Below are 14,545 nucleotides of genomic sequence, written 5' to 3'. Positions count from 1 at the left end.
ATTACTGTTTGTTGCATTTATGAGCAGTGATTGAATCATCTCAACTCCCAATCGGGCGACTTGTCACGGAGGTTTTTGTGGAACATGGTAACAAGCCAATCATTAACGAGCCACGTATCAATTTTCGTATCGCGACCCATCTTGGAGCTGTCAACAACAACAGCAGCATCACTCCAACATCGGCACTATCAATCATGTCCGGGTCAAAGAATATCACCTTCTACGACATCGCCGCCCGCCCGCCAGTGGAAAAGAACGTCTTCTCCCCAAACCCATGGAAGACTAGATTCGCCCTCAACTTCAAAAAAGTCCCCTACTCTACATCATGGGTAGCTCTCCCTGACATCACCAAAGTACGCACTGGCCTTAAGGTCCCCGCCTGTCGTAAATTCAACGACGGCAAAGACTTTTACACGCTGCCCATCATTGAAGATCCCTCAACTGGTTCTGTAGTCGGCGACTCCTTCGACATCGCTATTTATCTACAGAAAACTTACCCAAGCTCTGGTGGAGGCGATCTCTTCCCCACTCAGACGCTCGACTTTGACTTTGAGCATCCCTACATCCTCGTCCCACTCTCCGAATGGCGCGACAAGGAAAACCCCGAGTACGCCAAGTTCAACCTCAACATCGACGCGGCATTCACAGCGCATGTTCAACTAGGCGTTCAGGGCATGCCGTTTGATCCAGCGAGTGAGGAGGAGAGCAAGGCGGAGTTTGTGCGACGTGCGGGGGTGAAACAGTGGGACGACTTTGCGCTAGTTGGCGAGGCGAGGCATAAGGTGATGCAGTCTTTGAAGGAGATGCTAGGTAACCTCAAGAGGTTGTTTATGAGGGATGAGAGTGGCCCGTTTTTGCTGGGGGAGAGGGTAAGTTATGCGGATATGATTGTTGGTGCGTGGTTGAGGATGTTGCATGCTACGCTGCCTGAGGATGAGTGGGCTCAGATTGCGGGATGGCATGATGGGACATTTGGGAAGTTGCATGAGGCTCTGGATGCCTATGCAGAGGTAAAATAGATTCGATACGCTCATAGACTCTGTCAAGTAAACTTGTCTTCGCCCCGCAAACCCCAGTACCGCTTTTATCAAGTGCAATCTCTCGGCTATCAATCTTGAATACAACCCAACGCACTATATCCTACTTTCATCGTTAGAACTGATCTAGAGACATTCCTATAACACTTAAAAAGTAGACAGTAACGCCCAGCAACGCGCCATAGCGCTGCTGTCACGTACTGAGACAGTAGCCAGTGTATAAAGTGCCGTTGCTACCTACTTAGACATTACTGAGATTGACTACTCCTTAGCAGACTTCAAAGAAGGGGATTGAATTTGAAGACCTTAAGCATTAGCAATGAAACATTTATTAATTAGCATCTAATATATAACCCTTCTTGCTCCAAAGATAAGGGATATCTAGATGTTTTATAACCTTTTTAACAACTTATCTTGCTAATGCCATACTGCAGTGTATGATTAAGGGATCAGAAAATAAATGTTTCAGATCAGGACTGGAAGGGCAAGATAACAACAGTATTGTTTGCAGGACCCCTAGACAGGCGAAGGAAGGGGTAGCCCGATGCGGATGTCTCACCATAGAACGGCACGGCTCTACGTCGGCCTCAATATAATGATATTGAAGCGCCACAGGGCAGATTCACATATCTTCTCATTGACCGATCAACCTACAAATGCTCATTGACCGATCAACCTACAAATGCTCATTGACCGATCAACCTACAAATACTCTCCAAGCCCAGGCACAAGAGTTCCTCCAAACCCCATCATCATCAATTTCCAACCTTGTCAGCCTTTACCAAAATCCCAACTCCATCGTCTCCCAATTTAAAAAAAATGAAAGCCTCAGCTTTTCTCTCGACTCTATACCTTGCGGTCGCGGCTGCCTTGGCATTTACATGTGAAAAGGATGCAGGACTATGCATCATGGACAACGATTGTTGTAAAGGCTATACTTGCAAGATGACACCTGGAGTAGGCTCTAGATGCGTCGCCGACAAGAAGTGCGTTGCAACAGGATTGCTCTGCCATGTACCGACCGCACAGTGCTGTGGCGACTTTGCCTGCACGAGAATTCTTGGCCAAGTGGGAGTTTGCGTAAGTCATATTAGAATCCTCTGTTAAGATATTGAGGTACTGACTTGATATAGATGAAACCTGTGGACATTAAGCCAACCTTAACCTAACCTTGTAATTGAGTGGTTCAAATTGTTATATCCTTGTTTCTGGAAGTTATATATGGAGTTTTTATCTTGTTGGACTGGCGGAATAGCTCCTTATATATATTAGCTACTAATGGCTTCCGGTGGAAGATGAATGAAGTTCATTGTCTGGAGAAAGGTGTTCTCGAGCTCATACCTTGTAGCAGAGTCTGACTTGTACCTAATATGCCCGTGATAATGAAGCATTATAGCCCCTTCTTCTACTGCCTTGGTAAAATGGCTGGTTCTCCTTTAAGCTCGAGTGCATGTAGGGGTAAATGATACATACTTTCTGTTGGACTCAAGACTAATGTTTTGCCTGGTTGTGTATTGGACAGAAGTAATTTGATGATACCATCGAACTGTCTAAAGATTCATTGTGCTGATTTCCTTTTCAAATCTTCCCTTTGAAAGCACTCATCCAGGCGTCCCATGACATTATAGAAGTTCACAAGCTCTTCGCAGTTGATGCGTCTTCATGACGAGCTGATGAGAATGAGCAAGCAGGTTCCTGAATGAACCCTGTCCACATGGACGATATTGTCCAAAAGGCTAGCCCTGAGGCGTTCAAGTCGGTTTTTGATATAGGATACTAGCCTTGAAGAGAGGCTGTCTTTGTATCGCCATGTTGTCTCAATTGGGTGAGGATATTGTTGTATTCCAGTTTGCTTTTCGGCCAGAGACTGATACCAAGTGCATTGGCCCTTGCAAGATCTTCCCCAGATCTGCCCAGCTGTCGTAGCATTCTCAAATCCTCTTGACCTCTCACCGTAGTCAGATAGGACATTTTGGTCACTGATCTCCTTCGGACTTGTAGTCCAACCGTTTCTGGAAGAGACGCGGCTCTCCAACGCTGTATCCACTCCAAACTTTCACCAGCTTATCAGCTACTACATCCCAAGCTGCAGCTATTAGATAGCGATCTCGAGAGACGAGAGAACCAGGCTCGGGATAGTGTGGCGTGTCAATGTGCTTGAGGTCTATGAAGATAATAGTTCTGATACTGACTAAGTCGTATTAAGAAATCACGGGGGCTTATCGAAAGAATTATATTGGAAGTAAGTATTTCTTAACCGAATCAGGTTAAAAACTCGATGCACGATATTTGGTAGTAATATGGTCACGACTAGATAGTTGAATAAATGTATCATATGTCTTTGATGAAGTTTATATAATGGACAAAGTATATACAAGTAGTGTGATCTCCGAATAGCCGAGAGGCTCCACCGAAGGAGTCATCCTTTTCTGCGCGAGAGACCTGTCCCCAGACAATAATGCACCCCATTACAGCATCAAAGCAGCTTAGTTGGCGGCGGGGCAGTCGAGGCAGCGAGCATCATACCAGGCGAAGCCACTGCCAGCGTCAGCGGGGTTGATGGTTGTAGCATCATACTTGAAGAAGTAGCAGATGCCGTTGACACTGTCGTAAGCAACAGTCTTGCAGTCAGGCTTGGTGGTACCGCAAGCAGCGACGCAGTTCTTGAGATCGAGTTTGTTGTTGTGAACGCTGTCGTAGCTGGTAGCAGCCGAGTTCTGGCGCCAGCCCTTGCGACCGCAGATAGCACCACCAGCAGAAGCGGCAAAGCCGCAGCCAGCGTCGTAGAACTTGTAGCCAGTGGCCTGGGACTTGACGTTGACGGTCTTGAGGTCGTACTTGGAGAAGTAGCAAATGCCGTTGATATCGTCGTACGTGACAGACTTGCAATCAGGCTTGGTGGTGCCACAGGCCTTGATGCAGCCGTCGAGGGTGAGCTGGAAGTTGTGGACGCTGTCATAGCTCTTGGCGTCCGGGTTCTGGCGGTAGCCGGTCAGACCGCAGAGGGACTTTGAGGGGATGTTGACCAGGCTGCACTGGTCAAGGCTGCGGCAGGGCAGCTTGTTGTTGGGGGCAGCAGCAACACTGACAGCTGACAGAGCAGCGGTGATGAGGGTAGAGTAGTGCATCTTTGTGATTGATCTGGGGGAGTTGAATAATGATTTCTTGAAGTTGCTTTCTCTGTTGAGGAGATGAGATTGAAAGCGGCGATCCTTTCTCTTTCTTATAGGACTGCCGGTGAACGGTGAAGAAGACCATCTCTACATCAACTTCTCCTTTGTTGAGTTCTAGATGCGCATCGTTCTGACTTACAGCAGGAGCTAAGCGTACGTGCAAGGCAAAAATGGAAAGGTTCGCCTTACATCACGACAGCTGAAAGTCCACAACTGAACTATCAATGAGATTATTGAAGCTTGGCAGGCAAAATCTGTTAACGTAGGATCCGTAATAAGTCAACCCTCTTGTCCTCGGTCCCTCGCCAGGTGCCAGTCTACTCGCGGAACCGCTGCCGATCAAACCCGTATAGGACAGTTGAGCGGAGCGTTAATTCCGCGCCCACCGGTCCTCACATTGGTTGAAAGGCATAAAGTTATGGGCACGCGTTGAAACTATCGACGCCACGAAACAAAGCCCCGTTATTTCCGGTTGTGATTCCGCGACTGCGGACGCTCGTCCAGTCACTTAAATTTCTGTTGTGAAGTCAAGTCGCAAATTTTGACCTGTTAAGATTAGTTATCAAACTATTCGAGTGTCGAATGAGCCGATGTGGCGGTGCGAAGGAAGAAACAAGTCGTGTCGGGCAGAATCTCCTGTAGATAATGACAGTCTGTATTCCTGCCCATTTGACATCAGTGAAGTCATTAGGTCAAAACTGTGCTGTTGACGCTTGTTATGGGGTCTTTATAAATACCCTGAACTAATTGGGTGCCTAACTCAGCTAGCATCTTTACAACGCCGTTGACGCAGACCCTGAGCCGGGTTTAGTCCGTCCGAAGGCGTCGCGGTGTTTCTTGTGTACCTCAGGCCCCCTTTGATCAATTACGCATAAGCTACAAACTTGAGCCCATACGTAAGCAATAGTATTTAGCTAAGAATTGCAGCATCCTACTAGAAATCAAGCCTCCAGGCAACCACCTGGTGGATAGAGTGAGCTGACTGAAGGTTTTTCTGGGAGCGCTGCAGCTTTGTGGGATGTTAAGCCAGTATGCCAGGCTAGAGACGAACTAGTGGATTCAAGTCTTTCAAGAAGCAAACAGAGTGAACGGAAGATCATCGTCTAGTCGGGTAATGGTCCCCGTGATGCTCTGATTTTGAGAGTGTAACCCGGGTAGCCGATGCTCATAACAACCTCCCTAGCTGTGTCGGACTAATTATAGTAAATTAAGAGCAATGATTGATAAAGCGACCCCCAGCCCTATGAGGCATCTCGTCAAAGTACCCCACGCTGTGGTGTTTGATAATAACGCTTATCTTTTGAAGTCGACTTCTTTCGCCCAGCGGACAGTCAGTGATTGGTTCTCAGACGATACGCAACCATCGAAATGCCGTCCCACATCGCACCTCTTGGCAGAAACTGAAGATGCAGTTCTGACCCAAAACCACTAAAATCCAATAGTGTTAGTTAGCTCCGAAGTGTTGTTCTCCTGAAGATCAAGAGACAGGTTTAATAATAAGTCATGGGAGCATGGGCTTGGAGGAATTGCGTCCGTCTTTGTTGTTTCTGCATCTGACCCCATTCACTCGTTATTTGTTCATTGGCAATGATTGCTGCAAAGCTTCTCACCGCCGTTGCGGCTTTGATTCTTCAGCCCGTTCTGGCTGGGCCTTGTCGCCCGATCTCGCGGTCAACTACGGCGTCTGCTGCGTCTTGGACTTCTCTCACATCCACAGCCATGTTCACTTCACTCCCTTCCACTACTGACCTTACGTCTGTACCCATTGTGGCCCTGTCGTCCTCTCACACTCTGGTGGGGGAAAGCACCGCTACAAGCGACACAGTGACCAAGGAAACTTCGGCCACCGAGACCTCGTCTGAGGCAGCTAGTAGTGCGTCAGTCACCACAGGAGATTCTTTGACTATTATCTCCGCTACTACAACTAGGTCTGGACTTTACACTACTGAGTCTCAGACATCGCAAACCTCCTTGATTGGTTTGACCACCACTGAGGGCATTTCTTCTACAACGGAGGCCTCTTCAATTGATACCGTCAGCAGTGAAACTGCAACTGCAACCACTGTCACTTCCACCACTACGACCGACCGAGACTCCGTATCCGAGTCTTTTCATACTGTCACTACCAATACTGAGTCTCATACTACTATGACTGATACTGCCACTACTACAGAGGGGTCTTTGACTGTTACAGCTTCCTCAACTTCGGCTGATGCAACACCTACAACTACAGCAGAGTCAACGACGATTTATGCTAGTACTTCCGCCACCTCGACTCTCGAAGCATTTACAACCACCACTGGCTTCATCACCTTAACTACGGTTGCTACTACCACTCTCATGACATCTACATACACCACAACAACTGAGGTCACATCTACAACAAGTGAGGAGTGCCAAATTTATCCTTATATGCTGGTTTAAGGGTAACTACACTTATGTATATTCTATTCTTCCTCTCCTATTTTATTTACTCAAGTAGTATATATGTTCCTGTACATAGACTTGACCAATTATCTCTATAGCCCAGCATCAACTCGAATACTATAGCTCTTCTCCGTTTGCTTTAATACAGTAATTTGAACACCCCAGCCAGGAACCTTATACGAGCTCACTCCACCCTGGGTCAGGGATAGCGTTCCATCACTCTTGTCATAGGCACTATCGCCGCAGCCACCTGATCCCGGGGTCACATCAGCAACACGGACAGGGCCATAGCCTGTCTTGATCGAGGTATCAACTGTGTACAGCAAGACGCCAGGGGCACATACACCTGAGTCAAGACCCTCGGATGTACGGGCCTCTGCGACCAGTGCGGAGGTTTGATTGGCGGCGACGATAACAGCCTTGACGCCATTGTCAGAAATATTCAGTTCTAGTGGGTCAATAGTGTGCTGAGTAGTTCCTCGCTCCGAAACACAGGCGACAGAGCTGTCGTTAATCCAACCCAGGCGCCACTTATCCCAGGCAAAGAAATCAGGAGCAATGCCAGAGAGGTCTCCCATGGCACTCCATCCACCAACGTAGTAGCCCAGCCCAAGATCCTCAAAGGGGTATAAATCGGCCAAGCACATGGTGTGTCCGGTTTCGTGAGCCAATACCTTCCAGCTCTTTGTTCCCCAACCTGTAAATGCGTCGGTGCCAACGGTGACGGTCTTTCGGGCAACATGATCACCCTGTCTAGTGTTGGTTCGTGAAACATAAGTAATGGACCGAGAGATACCTCTGCCACCGACGCTGTTCACGGGAACAACATAGAGGACGTCTGATTCGGGAGGCGGAGAGCGAGTGCCTTCGGCTGTGTAGGCGTCGAGGGCATCCTGGATGTATTCTTGATGTTCTGGCGCTGTGAGACCTCGCTCCCAGCCATACGATGCAGCAGACTTGGGCATGCGGTAGAACCTGGACATATCGGCCGCAATATCCAGGGAAAGGGCCCCATAAGAGGCTTGCTTGTACCATTCGGCTGTTTGGGGGACTACAGCATCGTAGAGCGATTGGGGAGTTTCGCCTTGAGCAGGTTCGGCATCGGAAAAGTCAACAAAGATCATGAAGCCTTTGAGAGTTCCGGTACTTGGAGCACAGTCCCCATTGTAACCAAAGCCGACACTCATCTCCACAGTGTTATTGGCGGCCAACTTGCAAGCGGCTTTCGATTTAGGGGAGGTTGGCTTACAAGCTGCAGCGCTGGTTACAGCAGGCCAGAGCAAAGAAAGAAACAGAATGTTCATGGTGATAGAACTTGATTAGAAGCAGGATTCAAGGTGGTATGTGATGGGAAAACACTTCTCTGACGTACGTTGGGACATCTTTTATGCTTGACTCTCTGCCAACCCGGGAGGCCCATCGTGCACAGCCAACTTGATATTTTGCCAGAACTGCTTTTGGCTCGAGATTGACCAACTGCAACATCCCAATTGAATCGCCAGCTCGTTTCGGCTTGAGCAGCTACTGTCAGCGGACAGCGATGCTCACGTCAGCGGGTCAGTCGCCTTCCCCGATGTCCACATCTCTGATTGGTTACCGTGGGGCTTCTCATAGGGGTCTAGACTCTCCATCGTCAATTATCAAGATAGAAAAATTGCACTTCCCATGCAACGTCTTAGGGCTATACAGGTACAGCCCCTTCAGCTCAAGGCTCCCCTGGTGCTGAGGGAAGCTAACCGAGGTTCCACCCCCGGCTGTCAGCTTTCGATTAGATGGCCTGAACTCACTTGGGGTGACTTGTTCGCGACCGAGGGCTTCTGTTACACTATTGCGAAATGAGCAGTAAGCAGCTACTGATGTACGCTGTCAGAAATATGAAGTGGCTGGACATGGCCTAAGCCATCATAATATCACCACCTCAAGGAAACGGCGGTGAGAATATTGTCGAGAATGCCGGGAAATTATGAGTCTACGACCCTTCCAGGTGATGGTTGAAAGGGATTAAAATGACTTCCATGAGGCTACATATGTCAGAGATTTAATGATAAGAGGCTGTAATATCCTGTTGTTGTGTCTATTATAATTATCATCGACACTTCAACAACAAACGTAGCCCTCAAACAGCCCTTTAATCTTTAGTTATTTTAACCTTAATAAATCCTTGCCGTTACTCCGAGCTTCTTCATTCCCTCCCTGCCTCACAATATCTACATATCTACATATCTACAATGTATCGCAACTATTTTCTTCTTGGCTTTGCCGTCTTTGCCGCCACAGCTTTAGGACTCCCTACCGGGAAGCCTGCCGATACTGGCAAGCAGGTTCCTGCTTTATACGGAGCCAAGGGAGACAATTTTGACAACAGGCAGTTGGTCCCCGAAGAGTTGGAGAAGAGGAAGGATGATGGGTCCTGGCATCCCGGGAGATATGAAGGCAACGGTAATGGCCACGATGATGGCAGCTGGTACCCTGGCAAATATGAGGGTGACTGTACTGGTTATGATGATGGAAAGTGGAATACGGAGAAGAATAACTAGTGGAAAAGGGTTGCGAGTAGGCTTATGGAAAGTATAAGAAAAGAACTACTTATTTTAAGACATGGTATTACTAGAGTTTCTTTATTCTATACACCTCTTTTGCCATTCTCTTTACTTGCATCCCCAAATGTTGCGCCATGGGCCATACCTCAGCGTACTTGACAAGTGCTCCAATATTCTGACTCATATTCTGACGAAGATCCTGATCGTCTTGGGCCACAAAGGCCAATGACCATCTGCTGAGGTGGATTGTAGACGAGAGCGTTACCATGTAAGCAAAGAAATGTGTGTGTTTAAGGAGAGGAACACGATAGCTAATTAACTTGCTAAGCTCCCTGGCAGCCCGAATCGTATGTTTGGTGTGCGAGTTGAAGGCATCGCTGGACTCAGCTGGTGTGTTGGACGCTTTGATATAATAAGTCAGTGATGAATCCAGCTGTGAGTGAGGCTGGTGTACAAGAATAGAAATAGCCTGCCACATCATGATGGCCTGGAACATCATCTCATCTAACTTGCCATCACAATAAGCGTCGTATTTTGATGGCGGTAAGCGGAGCATCCAGTTCGCGAGAAGCCTGGCTATATGGTCGACATCTGATGGCATTTTCTGAAAAACACCCAAGATGCAGGCACATTGGACCCGATAGGTGTACGAAGAATACGGCGTGGGGTCAAACAGTCCCAAGGTTTCCGTATCATATGGGTGAATGGGAGGAGGTATTTGCTAGATCTTGTAAGCATACAGTGAGTACCAGGCTCTATAACGACTTACCCCTGTGAGATACTGGTTCTCTTCACAAGGCAGACCGACATCTGTAGGTACATCATACAGAACAAAAGTGTTGGTTTGATGCACCCCCGACATAAGGGCATCCACAACGTAAAGCTCCCACCATGTCCTTCGCCAGCTCTCTTCCAGTACGGGAATTCCTTGTCCATTTGTGGCTGCAAATGGATCGCAGTTCAATTTGATCTGAATCGAGATATCAATGGCATCTTCCATAAGCTTTCTGGCCTTTTTTTCTTGACGGTTGCCGTCAAGTCCAATTATGATAAGCAGCATCGCCTGTACTAAGAAGCCGTTTCTGAGAGGTGCACCATCTATTAGGCGGGATGCATCTGTGAAAAGTCTGCGAGAGCTATCTTGCTCGATGTATAGGGAACCAATCCAACGTATCGCTGCAAGGAGGGGCTCCAATGAGGTCTGCTGTGCTAGGATGAGAAGAAGCTCCTTTGGCGGTATGAAGGGATGAGCGGCGTAGAAATTTAGATAGAACGAGCCGATAAAACGTTCACTTAAAGGAAGTGTCCGGGGTATTCGGTTGCCAGTGCCGCTAACCAGAGTCTGAGAAGTAAACCCGGGCAAACTAGTTGACGCAATAGTCTGAGAGAACGCGGCGATAGGGAAGCATGTATCAACGTTCGAGTAACTTGTGACACTGCCAAGAAAGATGGTGGGATCAAGGACAGAAGGAAATTCCAGTGCAGGCGCCGCAGGGGGAGGGCCGACAACCGTGACTGCGGCGTCAAGGACAGGGACGGTTATGCCGGTGCCTTTACGCTGACTTGAGGATCGACCGGTTAAGCGTTTGCGGCCATTATAACCGCGACGGGACACTGCATAGACGCAATCAAGATCAGCGGTTCTACAACGGGAACAAGGACGTTCCCCATCGCATTTGAGGTGCCTTCTACGCTAGGCGCAAGACCAATGTCAGCATCCGTTTATTTTCCAACATCATCTTCGAGATCACGCCATGGGATCACTAGACGTAATAGGCGGTGTGGGGACGATGTGCAGAACTCACGCAAACAAGACACGCAGCTGGAACCGTAGGAAGATCATGGCGAGGGCCAGCAGCCACTCGAGGCTCCGTGGACGGCAACATATTAGTCACGGAGCTCACAGCACCAACAGGCAATTGCGACTTCAGAGCGGCCTGGCCATGAACGGGCTTTTTTAGCTCGATGATTCAGTGGAGAGGTAACGTGTAATCAGGCGGAAAGGTTAGGCAAATCAAATATATAATCTTCACCGTATGAGGCCTTCTCTGGTCTGTAAGTAAGGAAGGGAAGAGAACTCCAGGATAGCAATAGGAACACTTTAAGGATATTGGAAGATTTTAAGAACTTTACCTCCTGCTGCGCCTCCGCCTTTTTATCTTTCAGCCTTAAACCGTTGTAAGACCTAGCACGGAATTTCCCGCATTTTCACAGTAATCTGCCACTATTCCTAAACTGGAACTCAGCTTCACAAAATTTTATCTCACGAGATTAGCTACTAGACCAGTGTACTGATGGTTTCTATGCCAACGACGTTCCTGATAAGAGATTCAGCAGCTGACATCGACAAACTGACCAATGCCGCCAATCAAAGAACACTTGATGTCACGGGTCTTGGTGTCAATATGTGATATAGTTTTGAACCATAGCCCTAGGTGAACTTCTCATTCTGTTTAATATATTTGGACCGTGTAGCATCTATTATATTGTATTTGAAGTAGCATTCGGATCTGCTTCATGTTGTAATAATAGTTCGACGGGTCCGAGGAAACCATTATCGATTGCCAGAGACAGCGCCGTCATGCCCTCACTGTCGAAAACGTCTACAGTTGCACCGGCGTTGAGAAGTAGGCGGACACCCGAAATGTGTCGAAGTCCTTCTATCAGCTGGTGCCGATGCCATCAAGTATACCGAGCAAGGCACGACGCCGCTGGAATGCGCCGTGCGGCTCCACCACCACGACATCACGGTCACCTAGCTGCACGCCGGGGCAGTTCCGTGTTTAGAGAAAAGCGTTGACTCTCCCTCTAGCCAAGTCATTCCACTACTAGGGATACGAGAGCCCGGTGAAGTAGCACAGCTTCTGTCATATACCCCTACGCTCGACAGTCTGTCCAGATGGCTCGTTGAGATTGCCAGGTTCAAGCACGTAAGCATCCTAAAGGAGTACTTTCGTACCGTCGTCCCTGTTGTCCAAGAAAAATACATGAACCAGCCTATCATGCAACCGATCCCCAAGTTCGTCTGGCATCTTATGCAGAGTCAGAGAACTATGACGATGGGAACGAGATCACAGACGAGAGAAGCAAGCACCAATCTTATCAGGAACTTACAAGACGCTGTTTTCAATGCATTAGACACTGGCTGTCACGCCATCTTCTTTCTCGTCGGTGCCATTTAACCCGCAATTCTCAAGAATATCCTCACCGTCAACCCTGCTATACTCGAGAAAGCCTGGAAATGGCTTCCATCAAGGCTCAACCGTCTGACGGACAAGGATCTAATTGCCTGTCTCTCTAAGGCAGGCTTTACACTACCTCCACCATTTCCATCGTTTGGGTCACCAATACAATCTCTTTACGATGCCTGCGAAGCCGGGTCTATAGCCGAAGCACAAAAGCGTCTGCAAGAAGAGCGGGAGGATGTTGATATGCTGGGACCAAGAAACCGAACTCCCTTACATGCAGCCGCGCATCAGGGCCACCTAGATATTGTTAAGCTACTTGTAGACTACGGTGCCGGCATAATGGCTACCACCTTCTTTGGCAGCACAGCAGAGAAGCTTGCAGAGAAATATCATCATCCAGCAGTTGTAGCGTTCTTAGAAGCAGCTCGGCGGGAATATAAGAAGGGATCAAAATGTAATGCTGAGTAATTAACAGAAGATATTAACTACAATGTATTCAATAGACAGTAGGGTTCTGTTTTAAAAGGCTTTTGACAAGTATATTATATTAATAGTTCAATTTCTAAGCAAGTTATAAGCAATTCGTAGTTTTAATTAAGCTAGGTCTAGGATAAAATAGATTTTAGAAACTATAAAAAATATATATTATTCTATCAAGTGTATAATCTAACCCTCTTTTGACATCACATCTCTAAATAGACAATTCGGGATAAGCCTTTCTATGAAGATAGCATCATTGTCTCGGCTTCCACTACTGCCTCCTTCAACACCTGACAAATAGTAGCCAATTGATCTTCCGTGATCGTGAAAGGCGGCGCAAGCAGAATATGATCACCATCAACACCATCAATCGTTGCACCGCCCGGATACAACGCAACACCCTTCTCAAAAGCAATCTGCTGCACCAACAAACCAAACTTAGCCGAAGGATCAAAAGGCTTCTTAGACGTCACATCTCTGAGGAACTCAACGCCCCAGAAAAGGCCTCGACCTCGAATATCACCAACAGACTTGCAGTCCTTCAGCTCATCTCGAAGCAGCCTCTCCAAGACAAGACCCATCTTGCGACATCGCTCAACCAAGTTCTCGCGGCGTAGCACTTTCTGCACCGCTAATGCAGCAGCGCATGAAATTGGATGGGCTTGATATGTATGCCCGTGGTTGAAAGCAGCCGAGCCTTGTCTGAGGACATCAACGACCTTCTTGTGGATAAGAACACCAGCGAATGGCAGCGTAACCACCACCAAGACCTTTCGCGATGGTGGTGATGTCAGGTACTACGCCCTCCTGCTCAAAAGCGAAAAACGTGCCTGTTCGACCAACGCCGCACATGATCTCATCAAGAATCATGATCACGCCGTATTTATCGCAGATGGCCCTAACGCCCTTGAAGTAACCGGCTGGCGCAGCGACACAACCCGTCGTCGCGCCGACGACTGTTTCCGCGATGAAAGCAGCGACGTTCTTGGGACCAACGCGTAGAAACTCTTCCTCAAGTTCGAGCAGAAGCCTTGCTGTGAATTGCTCTTCAGTCTCGGAGTCGTCTTTGTAGTGATATGCGAAGGCAGGCGAGACGTGAGAGACATGAGGATACAAGAACCCATGGTACGGAGCTCGGCGCGCTTTGTTCGTCGAGATAGACATGGTAGCCATCGTATTTCCATGATAGCATTGGCGTCTAGACACAATGTGCACTCTATCGAGCTCTCCCTTCTCATAGTGATACTGGCGGGCTAGTTTCAGAGCAGACTCAACAGCCTCACTGCCACTGCCAACAAAGAAAGCTTTTTCAAGGCCATGGGGATTACCCTCTAGTATAACATTGGCGAGCTCTTCAGCTGGTGCCGTTGTGTAGGATTGTGTGTGGACGTAGCTGACTTTGCGAGCTTGGTCGGTGATCGCTTGGATGACCTCGTCGTTGCCGTGGCCGATGAGGGCAACTGCTGCGCCGGCACAACCGTCGATGATTGTTTGGCCGGTCGATAACTTGAGTTCAACGCCACGAGCGAACTCTACCATGTAAGGATGTTGGACGAGAGATCTGTGCATCAAATGCCCTTCTTGATGTATGGGCTTGACGGGCATGGATGGTTGGTAGGTGGAGACTTCAGTGAAGTCCTCAATCTTTGAAGGCGCCATGTCTGATAGTGAAGAATTGAGGCAGAAGAAAAGCGAATTCT

The 14,545-nt window shown here is 48.1% G+C and overlaps 8 protein-coding genes across 9 annotated transcripts; 4 read left to right on the top strand and 4 right to left on the bottom strand.

Moving 5' to 3' along the window:
• Window positions 1-135: 135 nt before the first annotated feature.
• On the top strand, window positions 136-1,070 carry FVEG_12985 (hypothetical protein). The gene has a single exon (XM_018902369.1). The coding sequence runs from the start codon at window positions 195-197 to the stop codon at window positions 1,017-1,019; it is 825 nt and encodes a 274-aa protein (XP_018761078.1). The 5' UTR covers window positions 136-194; the 3' UTR covers window positions 1,020-1,070.
• Window positions 1,071-3,523: 2,453 nt separating this feature from the next.
• On the bottom strand, window positions 3,524-4,165 carry FVEG_12984 (hypothetical protein; the record flags this gene model as incomplete). The annotated part of the gene is made up of 1 exon (XM_018902368.1): window positions 3,524-4,165. One exon carries the CDS (start codon window positions 4,163-4,165, stop codon window positions 3,524-3,526), a length of 642 nt encoding a protein of 213 aa, XP_018761077.1.
• A 1,632-nt stretch (window positions 4,166-5,797) lies between these two features.
• Window positions 5,798-6,634, top strand: FVEG_17416 (hypothetical protein; the record flags this gene model as incomplete). The annotated part of the gene is made up of 1 exon (XM_018906657.1): window positions 5,798-6,634. One exon carries the CDS (start codon window positions 5,798-5,800, stop codon window positions 6,632-6,634), a length of 837 nt encoding a protein of 278 aa, XP_018761076.1.
• A 95-nt stretch (window positions 6,635-6,729) lies between these two features.
• Window positions 6,730-7,941, bottom strand: FVEG_12983 (hypothetical protein; the record flags this gene model as incomplete). The annotated part of the gene is made up of 1 exon (XM_018902367.1): window positions 6,730-7,941. One exon carries the CDS (start codon window positions 7,939-7,941, stop codon window positions 6,730-6,732), a length of 1,212 nt encoding a protein of 403 aa, XP_018761075.1.
• Window positions 7,942-8,865: 924 nt separating this feature from the next.
• FVEG_17415 (hypothetical protein) lies at window positions 8,866-9,174 on the top strand (the record flags this gene model as incomplete). Its single annotated transcript, XM_018906656.1, has 1 exon — window positions 8,866-9,174. The coding sequence occupies one exon, from the start codon at window positions 8,866-8,868 to the stop codon at window positions 9,172-9,174; it is 309 nt and encodes a 102-aa protein (XP_018761074.1).
• Window positions 9,175-9,232: 58 nt separating this feature from the next.
• On the bottom strand, window positions 9,233-11,256 carry FVEG_12982 (hypothetical protein; the record flags this gene model as incomplete). 2 transcript variants are annotated; one of them, XM_018902366.1, is made up of 4 exons in its annotated part: window positions 9,466-9,579; window positions 9,632-9,898; window positions 9,947-10,870; window positions 10,983-11,063. In XM_018902366.1, 4 exons carry the CDS (start codon window positions 11,061-11,063, stop codon window positions 9,493-9,495), a joined length of 1,359 nt encoding a protein of 452 aa, XP_018761073.1. In that variant the 3' UTR covers window positions 9,466-9,492. The 2 variants fall into 2 exon arrangements, with proteins under 2 accessions (XP_018761072.1, XP_018761073.1); XM_018902365.1 differs by having other exon boundaries at window positions 9,233-9,898; window positions 10,983-11,256.
• A 923-nt stretch (window positions 11,257-12,179) lies between these two features.
• On the top strand, window positions 12,180-12,833 carry FVEG_17414 (hypothetical protein; the record flags this gene model as incomplete). Its single annotated transcript, XM_018906655.1, has 2 exons — window positions 12,180-12,219; window positions 12,412-12,833. The coding sequence occupies 2 exons, from the start codon at window positions 12,180-12,182 to the stop codon at window positions 12,831-12,833; spliced, it is 462 nt and encodes a 153-aa protein (XP_018761071.1).
• Window positions 12,834-13,084: 251 nt separating this feature from the next.
• FVEG_12981 (hypothetical protein) lies at window positions 13,085-14,504 on the bottom strand (the record flags this gene model as incomplete). The annotated part of the gene is made up of 2 exons (XM_018902364.1): window positions 13,085-13,615; window positions 13,644-14,504. 2 exons carry the CDS (start codon window positions 14,502-14,504, stop codon window positions 13,085-13,087), a joined length of 1,392 nt encoding a protein of 463 aa, XP_018761070.1.
• Window positions 14,505-14,545: the final 41 nt, after the last annotated feature.

This window comes from Fusarium verticillioides, chromosome 11, assembly GCF_000149555.1.
Source record: "Fusarium verticillioides 7600 chromosome 11, whole genome shotgun sequence".
NCBI classification, from domain to species: Eukaryota; Fungi; Ascomycota; class Sordariomycetes; order Hypocreales; family Nectriaceae; genus Fusarium; species Fusarium verticillioides.
Note: the sequence above shows the minus strand (reverse complement) of the source record. Positions and strands in the feature narration are given on the sequence as shown.